This window comes from Ovis canadensis, chromosome 1 (assembly GCF_042477335.2).
Source record: "Ovis canadensis isolate MfBH-ARS-UI-01 breed Bighorn chromosome 1, ARS-UI_OviCan_v2, whole genome shotgun sequence".
In the NCBI taxonomy this organism is placed as follows: Eukaryota; Metazoa; Chordata; class Mammalia; order Artiodactyla; family Bovidae; genus Ovis; species Ovis canadensis.
Genome location: NC_091245.1, coordinates 105,892,903 through 105,909,793, shown reverse-complemented (window position 1 = coordinate 105,909,793; position 16,891 = coordinate 105,892,903). Strand labels below are relative to the sequence as shown.

General features: G+C 46.7%; 1 protein-coding gene across 3 annotated transcripts in view; it reads left to right on the top strand.

The window, feature by feature from the left end:
* Window positions 1-16,630, top strand: part of PMVK (phosphomevalonate kinase) — a 58,295-nt gene extending 41,665 nt beyond the window's left edge. For 2 of the 3 annotated variants that reach the window (XR_011247185.1, XR_011247184.1), the window contains 2 exons: window positions 15,015-15,357; window positions 16,125-16,630. Coding sequence is in view for 1 of the 3 variants with exons in the window: in XM_069543808.1 (XP_069399909.1) it covers window positions 16,125-16,174 (50 nt within the window). In the remaining 2 variants the exon portion in view is untranslated. The remainder of the gene's footprint in view (window positions 1-15,014; window positions 15,358-16,124) is intronic. The other variant, XM_069543808.1, reaches the window with a different exon arrangement.
* Window positions 16,631-16,891: the final 261 nt, after the last annotated feature.

The window sequence follows — 16,891 nt, the reverse complement described above, 5'->3', positions numbered from 1 at the left end:
ACATATATATAATATATATATGTTATATATGTTATCATTTTCCTTCTGATTGATGGACTTCCTTTAACATATATAACTATAGTTCGGGTCTCCTTTTGATGAAACTTTTTAGGTTTTATATGTCTGAAAATGTCTTTGTTTTATCTTAATTTTGAAGATATTTTCACTGGGAATAGAGTTCATAGTCTACGGTGCTTTTCTTCTTTTAAACAATATTTATCTATTTATTTTTGTTTCCTTTGGCTGTGTTGAGTCTTAGTTGTGGCACCCAGGAGCTGCACTGCATCACGTGGGATCTTTTGTACACGGATTCGCTAGCTGTGGCGCTCAGCCTCAGTAGTTGCAGCTCGTGGGCTCAGTTGCTCCTCGGCATTGTGGAATCTTAGTTTCCCCACCAGGGACTGGACTTGCATCCCCACCAGGGAAGTCCGACAGTGCTTTTCTTTTCATGCTTTAAAGATGTTGCTTAATAGTTCTCTGGATTGAATTATTTATGACAGGAAGTCTGCTGTTAAACTATCATTTTTCTTCTGGATATAATGTCTCTGGTTGCTTTTAAGATTTTCTGTTCAGTCCTCTCTGATATTGACGTCTCTGAGCATCAACCTTTCTTTTTTTTTTTTTAACAAATTATTTATTTGTCTTTGGCTATGCTGGGTCTTCCTTGCTGTCCCCGGGCTTTCTTTCGTGGCATTCTTTAGTTGTAGTGGGCGGGGGCTATTCTTTGTTGCGGTGCTCAGGTTTCTCACTGCGGTGGCTTCTCTGGTTGGGGAGCACAGGCCCTAGGGGCATGGGTTTCCGTAGCTGCAGGACACAGGCTCAGTAGCTGTGGTGCACTGGCTTTTCGTTGCTCTGTGGCATGTGGGATTGTCCCAGACCAGGGATCGAACCCGTGTCTCCCACCTTGGCAGGCGGATTCCTATCCACTGTACCTCCAGGGAAGTCTTCTAAGCATCAACCTTTCATTCCAAGTGCTTAACAGATTGTTTCTGAGCTGCACACCTGCTGGCCTCTCTCTTGAGCTCTGGGCCCATTTACCATGTGCATTTGGTTTGGCTTATCAGTCAGTTCAGTTCAGTTGCTCAGTCGTGTCTGACTCTTTGCGACCCCATGAATCGCAGCACGCCAGGCCTCCCTGTCCATCACCAACTCCTGGAGTTCACTCAGACTCACGTCCATTGAGTCAGTGATGCCATCCAGCCATCTCATCCTCTGTCGTCCCCTTCTCCTGCCCCTAATCCCTCCCAGCATCAGAGTCTTTTCCAATGAGTCAACTCTTCGCATGAGGTGGCCAAAGTACTGGAGTTTCAGCTTCAACATCAGTCCTTCCAATGAACACCCAGGGTTGATCTCCTTTAGAATGGACTGGTTAGATCTCCTTGCAGTCCAAGGGACTCTCAAGAGTCTTCTCCAACACCACAGTTCAAAAGCATCAATTCTTCGGCCCTCAGCTTTCTTCACAGTCCAACTTTCACATCTATACATGACCACTGGAAAAACCATAGCCTTGACTAGATGGACCTTTGTTGGCAAAGTAATGTCTCTGCTTTTGAATATGCTATCTAGGTTGGTCATAACTTTTCTTCCAAGGAGTAAGCGTCTTTTAATTTCGTGGCTGCAATCACCATCTGCAGTCCCCCAAAAATATTTTGGAGCCCAAGAAAATAAAGTCTGACACTGTTTCCACTGTTTCCCCATCTATTTCCCATGAAGTGATGGGACCAGATGCCATGATCTTCGTTTTCTGAATGTTGAGCTTTAAGCCAACTTTTTCACTCTTCTCTTTCACTTTCATCAAGAGGCTTTTGAGTTCCTCTTCACTTTCTGCCATAAGGGTAGTGTCATCTGCATATCTGAGGTTATTGATATTTCTCCCAGCAATTTTGATTCCAGCTGTGCTTCTTCCAGTCCAGCGTTTCTCATGATGTACTCTGCATAGAAGTTAAATAAGCAGGGTGACAATATACAGCCTTGATGTACTCCTTTTCCTATTTGGAACCAATCTGTTGTTCCATGTCCAGTTCTAACTGTTGCTTCCTGACCTGTATATAGGTTTCTCAAGAGGCAGGTCAGGTGTTCTGGTATTCCCATCTCTTTCAGAATTTTCCACAGTTTATTGTGATCCACACAGTCACAGGTTTTGGCATAGTCAATAAAGCAGAAATAGATGTTTCTCTGGAACTCTCTTGCTTTTTCCATGATCCAGCGGATGTTGGCAATTTGATCTCTGGTTCCTCTGCCTTTTCGAAAACCAGCTTGAACCTGGGAACCTACGTACCTGAAGTTCATGGTTCACGTATTGCTGAAGCCTGGCTTGGAGAATTTTGAGCATTACTTTACTAGTGTGTGAGATGAGTGCAATTGTGCGGTAGTTTGAGCATTCTTTGGCATTGCCTTTCTTTGGGATTGGAATGAAAACTGACCTTTTCCAGTCCTGTGGCCACTGCTGAGTTTTCCAAATTTGGTGGCATGTTGAATGCAGCACTTTCACAGCATCATCTTCCAGGATTTGAAATAGCTCAACTGGAATTCCATCACCTCCACTAGCTTTGTTCATAGTGATGCTTCCTAAGGCCCACTTGACTTCACACTCCAGGATGTTTGGCTCTAGGTGAGTCATCACACCATTGTGATTATCTTGGTCATGAAGATCTTTTTTGTACAGTTCTTCTGTGTATTCTTGCCACCTCTTCTTAATATCTTCTGCTTCTGTTAGGTCCATACCATTTCTTTCCTTTCTTGTGCTCATCTTTGCATGAAATGTTCCCTTGGTATCTCTAATTTTCTTGAAAAGATCTCTAGTCTTTCCCATTCTGTTGTTTTCCTCTATTTCTTTGCATTGATCGCTGAGGAAGGCTTTCTTCTCTCTCCTTGCTATTCTTTGAAACTGCATTCAAATGGGTGTATCTTTCCTTTTCTCCTTTGCTTTTTGCTTTTCGCTTCTCTTCTTTTCACGGCTATTTGTAAGGCCTCCTCATATAGCCATTTCGCTTTTTTACATTTCTTTTCCGTGGAGATGGTCTTGATCCCTGTCTCCTGTACAATGTCATGAACCTCCATCCATAGTTCATCAGGCACTCTATCTTTCATATCTAGCCCCTTAAATCTATTTTCCACTTCCACTGTATAGTCATAAGGGATTTGATTTAGGTCATACCTGAATGGTCTAGTGATTTTCCCTACTTTCTTCAATTTAAGTCTGAATTTGGCAATAAGGAGTTCATGATCTGAGCCACAGTCAGCTCCCGGTCTTGTTTTTGTTGACTGTATAGAGCTTCTCCATCTCTGGCTGCAAAGAATATAATCAATCTGATTTCGGCGTTGGTCATCTGGTGATGTCCATGTGTAGAGTCTTCTTTTGTGTTGTTGGAAGAGGGTGTTTGCTATGACCAGTGCATTTTCTTGGCAAAACTCTATTAGCCTTTGCCCTGCTTCATTCTGCATTCCAAGGCCAAATTTGCCTGTTACTCCAGGTGTTTCTTGACTTCCTACTTTTGCATTTCAGTCTTCTATAATGAAAAGGACATCTTTTTTGGGTGTTCGTTCTAAAAGGTCTTGTAGGTCTTCATAGAACCGTTCAATGTCAGCTTCTTCAGCGTTACTGGTTGGGGCACAGGCTTGGATTACCGTGATATTGAGTGTTTACCTTGGAAATGAACAGAGATCATTCTGTCGTTTTTGAGATTGCATCCAAGTATTGCATTTCGGACTCTTTTGTTGACAATGATGGCTACTCCATTTCTTCTAAGGGATTCCTGCCCACAGTAGTAGATATAATGTCATCTGAGTTAAATTCACCCATTCCAGTCCAGTTTAGTTCGCTGATTCCAAGAATGTTGACATTCACTCTTGCCATCTCCTCTTTGACCACTTCCAATTTGCCTTAATTCATGGACCTGACATTCCATGTTCCTATGCAATATTGCTCTTTACAACATTGGACCTTGCTTCTATCACCAGTCACATCCACAACTGGGTATTGTTTTTGCTTTGGCTCCATCCCTTCATTCTTTCTGGAGTTATTTCTCCACTGATCTCCAGTAGCATATTGGGAACCTACCTACCTGGGGAGTTCCTCTTTCAGTATTCTATCATTCTGCCTTTTCATACTGTTCATGAAGCGTCTGCACTTTGCTGGAGCAGCTGTGAAGAGATACCCCATGTCCAAGGTAAGAGAAACCCAAGTGAGATAGTAGGTGTTGTGAGAGGGCATCGGAGGGCAGACACACTAAACCGTAATCACAGAAAACTAGCCAATCTGATCACGGACCACAGCCTTGTCTAACTCAGTGAAACTAAGCCATGCCATGTGGGGGTCACCCAAGACGGGTGGGCCATGGTGGAGAGGTCTGACAGAATGTGGTCCACTGGAGAAGGGAATGGCAAACCACTTCAGTATTCTTGCCTTGAGAATCCCATGAACAGTATGAAAAGGTTTGGCTCATAGACACCCGAATTTCAACAAATAACAAATAAGTGGTGTATCATCACCTTGCCCTGATCTCTTCTTCATCCTGCATTCCTTATCTTAGAGAGTTTACCTTCACTGAGCTGCTCAAGACAGGAATTTGGGAATGACCCTCTTCTCCATCTTAATCTATTTTGTCACCAAAATAGATTACCAAAATTGTCACCTTGTCAATCCTATCTTCAAACACCTCTCTAATTTTCCTCCTTCCCTCCTTTCTCTTCTTACTGCCTCAGCCCAGGCCCTTATCAACTTCCTGGATTACTGAAGCAGCCTCCAAACTGATCTTCTTGCCTCCAACCTTGATACCATGCCATCCTTTCTCCATACTGGAGCCAAAGTGTACTTTTTTTTTTTTTTTAAATAAGGTCACTCTCCTGTTTAAATCCTTTGATGCTCTCCATTCCCTTATCAAACTACCTCTCTTGGTTGTAAAAACCCTTCAATCTATCTCCTGCTTAATTCTTTAGCCATCTCTCAAAGTGTTCTTGCACTCAGGTGAACCCAGGCCATCTGAGATTATTTTCAGTTTCTACAAAACCATCCTCCAAAGCTTATCTCTGCCTAAAGTGAGAATGTCTTCACTCTAGCCCCTGGTTGGCTCACCTTCAGGACTCGGCTTAAGCTTTACCATTCCTGGGAAATGACCCCAGCCTCACCCATTTTTCAGGGGTTGATCCAGGGGCCTCATCTGTGCCTACTGTCACAGCTCCTAGCTCTATGCTATAATCGTCACTTAATAATTTAAAAAATTAATTAGTTAACTTGACCACATTGGGTCTTCACTGTGGCACGTGAGAGTTTTCTTTGTGGCGCGTGCGCTTCTCTCTAGTGGCACACAGGCTCATTAGTTGTGGTGCCTGGGGCTTAGTTGTTCCATGGGACATGGGATCTTAGTTCCCTGACCAGGAAATGAACTCATGTCCCCTGCACTGGAAGGCAGATTCTTAACCCCCTGGACAAGCAGGAAAGTGTCTTACTTAATTTTTGTAGAATTTCTGTGCTCCAGGCCCTAGGTTACCCGGCACCCACTGTTCGGAGTTTCTGTTTTAGTGGGAGTTGGGGTGGAAGGCTCCAGCACTAAGTACATAATCTCTGGCTAGAGTTGAGCTAGTGCCAGGGAAGCTGCTGCTGCTGCTGCTGCTGAGTCACTTCAGTCGCGTCCGACCCTGTGCGACTCCCCAGACGGCAGCCCACCAGGCTGCCCCCGTCCCTGGGATTCTCCAGGCAAGAACACTGGAGTGGGCTGCCATTTCCTTCTCCAATGCATGAAAGTGAAAAGTGAAAGTGAAGTCGCTCAGTTGTGTCCGACTCTTCATGACCCCATGCACCGCAGCCTACCAGGCTCCTCTGTCCCTGGGATTTTCCAGGCAAGAGTACTGGAGTGGGGTGCCATTGCCTTCTCCAGCCAGGGAAGCTAGGACAGGGTATTAATGGAATGAATAACAGAGAACCAGCCTTAGCCTAGGGATCAGGGATGGCTTTCTTGAGGAAGCGATGGCTGCATGGGAACTCAAGGGTTGGGGAGGGGTTGGTGGTCAGGGAAGGAAGATGGTGGGAAGGAGTGTTGGTGGCATTCTAGGCAGAGGAACATCACGGGCACCCTGAGTGGTGAGGTCACCTGGCTCTTTGTGGAGCTGGAGGAAGCCAGCGTGCTGGGTGTGTGGGAGCAGGTGGGGCGAGACGAAGGGTGATGCAAGGGAGGAGAGTGAGGTCGGCCCCCTTGGGCCATGGGGCTGCACTAAAGAGGGCCTTGGCTTTCATCCCAAGGGCCCTGGGAAGCCATTATGGGCTTTTAAGCAGAGGAGCAGGGCTTCCCTGGTGGTTTAGCAGTAAAGAATGCACCTGCAATGCAGGAGCCGCAAGAGATGTGGGTTCGATCCCTGGGTCGAGAAGATCCCCTCAAGGAGGGCGTGGCAACCTACTCCAGTATCCTTGGCTGGAGAATTCCAGGGACAGAGGAGCCTGGTGGGCTACAGTCCATGGGGTCTCAAAGAGTTAGACACAACTGAAGTCAATCATCGGGCATGCAAGCAGTGGAGCAATGTGGCCAGATTCACATTTTCAACAGATTTCTCTGCTGCCCTGTGCAGGGTGGGTGTGAAGGTGGGGCGGGGGTGACAGTCGGACCAGTCAGGAGGTGTTGGGGTCATGGCTTGGACTAGAGAGGTGAAGAGGAAAAGAGGACGATGTTGTAAGGCATTTATGAGCCTGGGTCGGCAGGATCAGAAGCAGGAACTGGGGACGGCTCCCAGCATCTGGAGGGGGAGTGTGGGTGGTGGTGATGGGGCTTTCTCTGCCTGAGATGAAGAATACAGGACAAGGGGATGGTTTTGAGATTGCAAAACAGGAGCCAGTTTGGGACAAAAGGGTGAGTTCCTTAAGGATGGATTCATCTATTATTCACCTTGAATTCTCGGTATTAGGCTCAGCAGGGGCCTGAGGACTGTATGTAGAGTGAACAGCAGGACAGCCGCTCTCAGGCCTGCTGACCTGCTTTGTCGGTTGAACGGCCAGCAGACAAGTGCTGCTCCCTGGATGACAGGGAAAGCCCTGTTATGTTCTTTCTCACCCAGCAGGTTATCTGCCCAAACAGACTGCTCTGGTGGTTACCCCAGATGAGAGCAGAGAGGCTCACGTGGGTAGGAGCGGGTGGGTGTGTGGGTGTGAGAGCACGTGAGGGACACCGGGAGCCGGGGAGCTTTGTACTCAGCATCTCATCACGACTCGTTCCCTCTACTGCTCAGCTGGGGGCAGGGTCCGGCTGCCGCGGGGCAGCACTGCAGACCACAGACTTGGAACACTTTCCTGCTGCTAACACGTACCATTCTCAGATTTCCCCAGAGGCTTGGGGCTCTGTTTTGCAGTCAGGGAGTATAACACACAGGAGGCTGAGATGCTGCCAAGGCATCTAAGCACAGTCATCCACCCCCACCCCCATCTATGCACCATTCATACATTCATTCATTTACCCACTGTGTGCCAGGATCTGGGCTCCAGGCGTATCACGGCAACCTGGCCCCAGCCCCCTAGGCTCATACACTTCACGGGCAACCACACACCAGTGGTGCCACCATCACCACAGCCACCTTCAGGGCCAGTTAGTGGCTTCCAGAGCATGTTATCCTTGCTTCCATCTAAGCTGGCTGAGATGCAGCACTTCCGGAATCCATAGATGATGCTGTTATTAGAAGCTTTACCTCTAACCACACATACGTACTTGCTGGAGGTTCAGAGTGTGATGCTGATAATGGCCAGAAACTGACAGGTACCCCAAAATAGTGAATGACTGAGCAAACTATAGACATAAGATGGAGAGGAAGGCTGACAAAAACACCAAGTAGGCAGGATTATACTTATTTGTAGTACGATGGAATTTAATGTGTTGGTGAGATTTCCTTTTATGAAATAAACAGAACAGAAAGTCAGATAGAAGGTCAGATACATACTAATTACAACTACTCTAAAACCTATGTACATACACCACGATCTCAATTTTATAAGGAAAACAATTCATCGCAGAAGACTGGACTATGTCAAATATCAACAACGCCTGATTCAGATAAGAGAGTATATACATGATTTTTTGGCTTCTTTATTGTCTTCTATTCTTTCCAAACCTTTCATGATGAAAAAGCCTTTCCTATAAAAATTCAGAAAAGTAAAGAAATGAAAACACTGGAACCTTCCTGTGTCTACACACTGACATAGATCAATGATCTACTCCCCGGGATGTAAGAAGAGCTTGGTGATCCCTAGATTCTGTTGTTCATGTTTGTGATAAAGCTGATATTTGAGAGCTGGAGTCAGTGGGTGCTAAGCGCTCTTTTTAGCTCCAATGTTCTGGGATTCAATTTGATTCCACACAAGCTGAGAAACTCACCATCTAGTCAGGGAAGCAGACTTATCTATTTATTCATTCATTAACTCAACAAATATTTATGGCATTTCTGCTATGTTTGCGGCATTGCCCAGTTGTTGGGGAACATAAATGCATAATTACAATGCCACATGAGAAGTGCCTCGAGAGAATTCCTTTTCAGAGTGTTAGGGGGCACGTAGCAGGGGATGCAGCTGACCCTTTGAGGGGTGTAAAGGGTCATGGAAGGAGGCTCATCTGAATAGAGTCTTGAGGGGTGAATAAGAGTTCTTTAGGCAGCAACTAGAGGGAAACAGAGCTTTTGCTAAGTTGACAGTTATTCCTGGAGAGAGTATGTGGGAAGATGGAATACACAGATTGTTTATAGACGCTTGTCCTCATCCCATCCACGGAAACCAGGATAAGAAGTGAGGTCAGATGTCAGAGCTCACAAAGTGAGAATAACTCTTTTGAGTCCTAGCTGTTTCTTCTTCCACCTTTAACTAGGAGTCAGGAGTATTCAAGGCCTCTTTGAATAATGACCCCTCGACCCTTTAGTACAGCCTTGTTCAGGAACTGGAAACATCTGGATCCTGCTGGCTGGAAAAACATTGTGTGACCCCCGGATTTCTGTCCTCGTGCAGAAAGCAAAGCCAGCTATAAGAAGATGACCTAGGGCTGGAAATTCCAACCAGTAAACAAGAATCCTTGAAAAAGTGATCATTGGACACCTCCTGTCTGCCTAGTTCTGTGGCTTGTCTTCCCTTCTCTTCCTAGTTTCCTATCTCCTTTTCCTTTCTCTCTCATTGTCGTATCTGCTTTCCTCCCCTCCTCTTTCCCGTCTCTCTTTAGCTTCTTGATCTCACTCTCCACCTCCTGTTTCTCCGAGTGCTTTTGTCTCTCTCGCTTTGCTTATTTCCTCTTTCTCTTTTCCCTTATCTCTTGCCTGTCTTCAGGTCAGGGTTTTCTGACCTGAAAGGGGTTTTCTCCATCGAAAGGGGTCCTGGCCTGCCTTTGAGGGGCTTTGGAGAGGGCAGAGTTGGTGGGCTACTCTGAGCTTGTTTGGCCTTCTTAGACAAGCATCTCTTTTTAAGGAGTCTGAATTTAGAGCGTGACCACATAAAGAGCCCTTTCATTCTGGCTCTCATATATCCCTACTTGAGCTGAGACATTTCCAGACAGATAATCATCAGGCTTCCTACAGGAAATTAAAGACCTTGGTGCTACGTAGCTGCTTGCCTCACCTGTGTGGCCTGTTAAGTTTCACAAAAGGCTTTGCTTCCCTGTTATCGGACAGAACACATCTCTGATAAGATTTCTTTTCCAAATCTCTCTAATGAAGGCGGTTGTGTGTGTCTTCTAGATAAGCAAGCTCACAATAAGGCCAGTGGATCTCGTTTTGGTGCAAGCTGGCGCCTCGCCCCTTTTCACCTGAGTTACAGGGATGCTGAGCTGGTGCATGCCTTCAGGTCCACTCTCAGGGCGAGCATCCTTATAGTATGTTTGGCTAGCTTGCCGGTGCAGTACTTGCCTCGCATCTTTCATGAATCCCCACTTTGTCCACACCCTCTGGCCAGCACCTTCCTTCCAGGACAACAGGTCCCAATCTAGGCAGCATGGTAATCCCACTCCCATGGGATTTGTCAGTGATTGGCTTAGGTCTGAGCATGCAACCCATTTTTAACCAGTGAGAAGTGAAGGAAAACCTAGGGACTGCTGGGACAGTTTTTCTCATTATTAAAAAGAGATCCAAGGGAGTTTCCTGGTATTCCACTTTCCTAGCGGTCCCTGCTAAAACTCCGGGCTCCTAATGCAGGGGGCTCAGGTTCGATCCCTGGTCAGGAAACTAGATCCTACATGTTGCAACTAAGAATTCGCCTGCTGCGACAAAAGTCAAAGATACTGCATGCTGCAACTAAGACCTGAAGCAGCCAAGGAAATAAATAAATATTAAAAAGAGAGAGAGAGAGATCCAAGGCGAGAGGGCTTCCTTTACTTGTCTCTGCACTCTGAAGTGTAATAGAGGTGCTTCAGCCATGCTACCATGAGGGAGGGGCCAACATGCAGAAGATAGAGCAGAAAGTCAGAGTGAACATGTTCCTGGTGACACGTACCAGCGAATTAATGGCCCTTGAAACTGTCCTACCTTGGAGTTAGTGTATGGGATAATAAATGTCCTTTTTTTTTTTTTTTTTGCCATGTGGCTTGTAGGACCTTAGTTCCCCAAGCAGGGACTAAATCTGGGCCATAGCAGTGAAAGCACCGAGTCCTAACCCCTCGGACAACCAGGGAACTCCCTAAATGTCTTTGTTTGTAAACTCTCTTGAGTTAGGGTTTCTTTACTGGCAACTGAAAGTATCTTAGCAAATACAGACAGGGAGGTCCAAGACAGGCCCACTGTGTCTTACGAGGGAAGCGTGAGTTCGCTGAGAGAGGGATGGGGTGGGGAAATGAGCCTTGGGGTGAGCCTTGAGGCCAGTTGGCTCTGCGCTGGAGCACCAGCTTTGTTGCTCCTGCCTGTGACAAGTCACGGGCAAGTCACTTAACCTCTCCGAGTTGTAGTTTCCTTGGCTTAGAGTGAGTATTGAGTACCACATGGATGCTCAATAATTGTCAGTTCTCTTCCCACTAGATAGTTTCTCTTCCAGTTATTTTTAAAGGGACTAGGAGGGGCCAGGCACAGAGAGATATTTAATGGCATTTCAGTGCTAGGGGGAGTTTATACAGAGACCGTTCTGAGTCCTTTCCCACAGTTGCTCTAAGTACAAATCACATCTCTAATGCCAGCAAGAGCGCTGAGGGGGAGGCAAATACACCCAATTCTCAATTCTCCATGGTGATGAGGGACGTGGATAATTGAAAACAGCAGATAATCCCTGAACCTGCTTTGAGTCACTGACTTCCACCACCTCCCCCACCATCACTTTTTCGGTACAGCTGACAAGCTGCCACAAGGATGCCCATCTCTCCTCTCTTGGTGCATCACTCGGCGAAGCTGCTTCAGTACAGTCAAGGCCAGGGCGATGGGAGAAGCGAGGGGCCTGACACCTCCCCCGCCCTCCGCCCCAGCCAAGAACAACTCAGAAGCTGCGTGACTAAGCTCGCCTTGGAGTTGGGCTCTGTCCACACTTGGGCTAGTTTGACTTCAGTTTCTCTAAGCTCCTCCAGGTGGAAATGAGCCCCACAGATGCAGGTTCTTCACCTCTGATAGGCCCTATTCAGCCCAGACAGGGCAAAACTACATGTATGCTCAGAGATCCTCCCCTTATGTCATCATTTCTTAGAGCCAAGGGTGACTTTCCCCCTCCCGAGCAATGGCATGAACTAAAATGAATTAGATGCATTGAATTTAGAGCTTTTGGATTTTTGAAGAAAAATGTTGGCTGTGTCGGGTCTTAGCTGTGGCACGTGGGATCTTTCACTGCAGCGCGAGGGCTCTCTAGTTGTGGAGCACAGGCTTAATTGCCCCGAGGTCTTCCCTGGTGGCTCAGATGGTGAAGAATCTGCCTGCAAAGCAGGAGACCCCGGGTTCCATCCCTGGGTCGGGAAGATCCCCTGGAGAAGGGAATACTTCAGTATTCTTGTCTGGAGAATTCCCTAGAGAGAGGAGCCTACAGTTGCAAAGAGTTGGACACAACTGAGCGATAAAGCACACACATGGGATATGAAGTAGTAAGCGCAATTGCAAAGTCATTTATTTCCCATCTTCCACTACATGTGAGATCTTCGTTCCCTGACTAGGGATCGAACCCACATCTCCTGCACTGGAAGGTGGATTCCTAACCACTGGACCACCAGGGAAGTCCCCTAAAGCTTTTGGATTCTTTAGCCAGGTGACAGAACCCTCTTATTTACCAAGGCCTCCTTTCCGTCAGTGAAACACCTTCATATGAAAAGGATGAAAAGTGAGGCAAGAAAGATGAACATTTGAGTACCTATCACATGCTGTCTCTGTGCTAAGCACTTTGCATCTTTTACTTCATGGGAAGACCAGATCTTTGCAGTGAAAACTTATCTAGCCTGAAGCAGGAGATACTGGCTGCTTGCTTGTCTCCGGTAACCCATTCTGGAAAATTCCTGCTTTGGTACCAATAACACTAAAATAAATCTTCTCCAGTCCTAGACCTGGGGTTCAGGTCTCTCAGGCTCTCTTGCAATCTTGTTCTTTTTCTCCACTCTAAAAAATTGATCGGACGAGATCTGTGGGTCTAAGAGAACTGGGCAAACTGAAATTTCTTGGTTGGGGCGGCGGTGCTAGCCTTCTTGGCCTTTATCGGGAGATACAGAAGTGCCCCATTGGCCAAAATCAAGGCCAGAGCACTGGAAGCAGCTATGATAAGATCTAGGGGGCCTTCAGGACAGGCTCTCATCCCTCTTTCTCTTCTTTCCCTTCTATGGCCCTTCTGGGTGGTTTAGAAGCTCTCTAATGGAAGTGACAAGAAGTAAGTAGGAAGCCACTGGCCTTTCTCACCCTCTGCGGCTCACATCTGCCAGTTCCTGGAGCCACCAGGAGGCTTAATCACTAGGTTTGCAGGAGGAAAAAGCTATTATGCTAAGAAAGACGATTAGTGCTCACCAGGCCTCCCTGGGGGCTCCCACCATGGGCCACAGGGATTGCCAGAGATGGTATCTGTCATAAAATCAGTGCTGGGAACATAGTTTCAGAGCAACCAGAGGAAGCAAGGTTTCCTAAATTGTGGGAAGAACTCCCCAGTTAGAATAATGGCTTATCTTTGGCACATACTCTTTCTGAGAGGGCTTCCCCAGCGGCTCAGTGGTAAAGAATCCACCTGCAGAGCAGGAGACACAGGAGACAACGGGTCTGATTCCTGGGTCAGGAAGATCCCCTGGAGGAGGAACTGGCAGCCTGCTCCAGTACACTTGCCTAGAGAATCCTGTGGACAGAGAACGCTGGTGGGCTACAGTGCCTAGGGTCGCAGAGCCAAACACAGCCGAGGGACTGAGCAGCGGCAGCAGCAGCTTTCTGACATGCACAGCCCCGTCTCATTTCCTTTCTGTGCGTGCCTTTCAAACACCAGACGGGAAAACAGCCAAGATGAGCGTGCTGGGCCTTTAGAATCTGCAACTCGGTTATTTGATCTTGGGCAGGTCCCCTAGGCCTCTTGTTTCTCTTTGTTTTACAATTTTGTTTGTTTTCTGTTTGGCTGCACCGGGTGTCCCTGGCTGCGTGTGGACTTTCTCTGGTTGCGGCGAGAAGGGGCTCCTCTCTAGTCGCTGTGCTTAGACTTCTCACCGCGGAGGCTTCTCTTGTTGCAGCGCACACGCCCTAGAGCCTGCGGGCCCGTAGTTGTGGTGCGTGGGCTTTGTTGCCCCAAGGCACGTGGGATCTTAGTTCCTGGAGGGATCAAACCGGTGTCCCCTGCATTGCCAGGCAGATTCTTTTTTTTTTTTTTTAATTTTTTAAAAATTTTTTATTTTTTAAATTTTAAAATCTTTAATTCTTACATGCATTCCCAAACATGACCCCCCCTCCCACCTCCCTCCCCATAACATCTCTCTGGGTCATCCCCATGCACCAGCCCCAAGCATGCTGCACCCTACGTCAGACATGGACTGGCGATTCAATTCTTACATGATAGTATACATGTTAGAATTCCCATTCTCCCAAATCATCCCACCCTCTCCCTCTCCCTCTGAGTACAAAAGTCCATTATACACATCTGTGTCTTTTTTCCTGTCTTGCATACAGGGTCGTCATTGCCATCTTCCTAAATTCCATATATATGTGTTAGTATACTGTATTGGTGTTTTTCTTTCTGGCTTACTTCACTCTGTATAATTGGCTCCAGTTTCATCCATCTCATCAGAACTGATTCAAATGAATTCTTTTTAACAGCTGAGTAATACTCCATTGTGTATATGTACCACAGCTTTCTTATCCATTCATCTGCTGATGGACATCTAGGTTGTTTCCATGTCCTGGCTATTATAAACAGTGCTGCGATGAACATTGGGGTACATGTGTCTCTTTCAATTCTGGTTTCCTCGGTGTGTATGCCCAGCAGTGGGATTGCTGGGTCATACGGTCCAGGCAGATTCTTAACCACTGGGGCACCCTCTTGTTACTCTGTATGATGGGGATGACAGGAACTGCCTAACAGAGGATCACCAGGTCAGAGAGAAGTTGGCTGCACAATGCCTGGGGCTTGGTGACAGTGAAAGTGTTAGTTGCTCAGTCACGTACTTACTCTTTGTGACCCCATGGATTGTAGCCCACCAGGCTCATGGAATTCTCCAGGCGAGAATACTGGGGTGGGTAGCTATTTCTTCTCTAGGGGATCTTCCTCATCCAGGTCTTCCGCATTGCAGGCAGAATCTTTACGGTCTGAGCTACCAAGCTTGGTAGGTGCCTCCAAACTGTTGTTAGAATTGTTTTCTGAACTATGGTTCAGGCCTGGTAGTGTGGCAATGGAAGGAGTATCCTTGTGCAGCCCACATGCCCTTACTCCCCATCCAATGATGGGCAGCCTGGAAATCCAGAAGGAAAATGATCTCTCTTCTCTTGACCCTCCTGAGAGTCAACCGAGCTCATTATCAGGAAGAGAAGATTTCCAAGGTGGAGGGCAGAGGCCAGGACTGAAAGGACTAGGCTGGCAGTCCACCTGATCTCATGGGGGTGTCCTATGTGAGGTCTCCCCACTTCTTTGGTGTCTTTCCTTTTATTAGGAAAACCTACCGGAGGCTCTGGAGCAGAAAGCAGAGCCCCAGGCTGGGTTGTGGCTCCCGTCAGCAGTGAATCTGTCTCCGTACCAAGTGTCCAGACAGCGGTGGTTGGGCCTCCGCCTGTCCGGCACTGTAGACCCTCGGCATTCCAGCTCCAGCGTCTGTGAGAAGGGTTATCTTTGAGTGACCCTCGCCCCAGGATGGGGGTTATTTGTGGTTCTCCTGAGGTGTCGGATGGAGTTCCACTTGTCATTAAGTCAGCCTTGGAGAGAGTCACTGCTGGTATGTGAGCCCAGCTGGTTGTCCTGCCCATTTTCTGGGGTGACCTCGCGGTCTTGTTTTCAAGGTAAGTCTTGGAATTTCCATTACAGGTCTGGGGGAGAAACAGCTTTTCTGTTCTGCTTCATTGTATTTAATGGCTGAAATTGAAAATGAGAGAAATAGTGTAAATCTGGGGATTTGGAAAAGCTTCTGATCCTTCCCTTAATCTTTTTCAAGCTTTAAAAAAATACATGTATAGACATATTTATGTGTATATGTATGTATGTGTGTAAATCTCTATCTGTGTCATCTGTATCTATCTCAAGGATCTTTGGGGGTAGAGATGGGGCTTCCCTGGTTCATTCACATGCTTCTTCCAGGATATGGGAAGGTTTTTTTTTTTTTTTTGGTGGTGTTCAGGGCACAGCTTCTTCACTCTCCTCTTTCTGCCATTAGAGTGGTATTATTTGCATATCTGAGGTTGCTGATATTTCTCCTGGCAATCTTGATACCACTCTAATGGCAGAAAGCCAAGAGGAACTAAAGAACCTCTTGATGAGGGTGAAAGAGGAGAGTGAAAAAGCTGGCTTAAAACTCAACATTCAGAAACTAAGATCATGGCATCCAGTTTCATCACTTCATAGCAAATAGAAGGGGAAAAAGTGAAAGCAGTAACAGATTTTATTTTCTTGGGCTCCAAAATCACTGTGGATGGTGACTGCAGCCATGAAATTAAAAGACACTTGCTCTTTGGAAGGAAAACTATGACAAACCTAGACAATGTATTAAAAACAGAGACATCGCTTTGCTGAAAAAGGTCCTTATAGTAAAAACTATGTTTTTTTTCTCCAGTGGTCAAGTTTGGATGTGAGATTTGGACCATAAAGAAGGCTAAGCACTGAAGAATTGATACTTTCAAACTGTGGTGCTGGAGAAGATTCTTGGGAATCCCTTGGAGAGCAACACCAAACCAGTCAATCCTAAAGGAAATCAGTACTGATATTCATCTAAAGGATTGAGGCTGAAGCTGAAGCCCCAATACTTTGGCCACTCAATGAGAAGAAATGACACATTGGGAAAGACCCTAATACTGGAAAAGCTTGAAGGCAGGAGGAAAAGGGGACGACAGAGGATGAGATGGTTGGATAGTATCACTGACTCAGTGGACATGAGTTTGAGCAAACTCTGGGAAATAGTGAAGGACAGGGAAGCCTGGTGTGCTGCAGTCCATGAGGTCACAAAGAGTCAGACACAACTTGTTGACTGAACAACAATCTTGATTCCAGCTTGTGATTCATTCACCCCAGCATTTTGCATGATGTACTCTGCATGTAAGTTAAATAAGCAAGGTGACAATATACAGCCTTGTCGTACTCCTTTCCCAATCTGGAACCAGTCAGTTGTTTCCTGTCCCATTCTTTAAAGGTTCCTTGTGGCCACTGGGGGCGCTGGAGGAAGAAACTGGCTGCCCTTCCAACCAAAAGCAGGTGGCTTTTGGTTGAAAACAGAGAAAGGATGTTGCACTTTGACCTCTCCTGTTCAGTTGGACCTGAGTCCATAGCTGTATGGAATCTCGCTCATGGTCTTGGTGACCTGGTCTGATGTGTAGATGGGCAGTC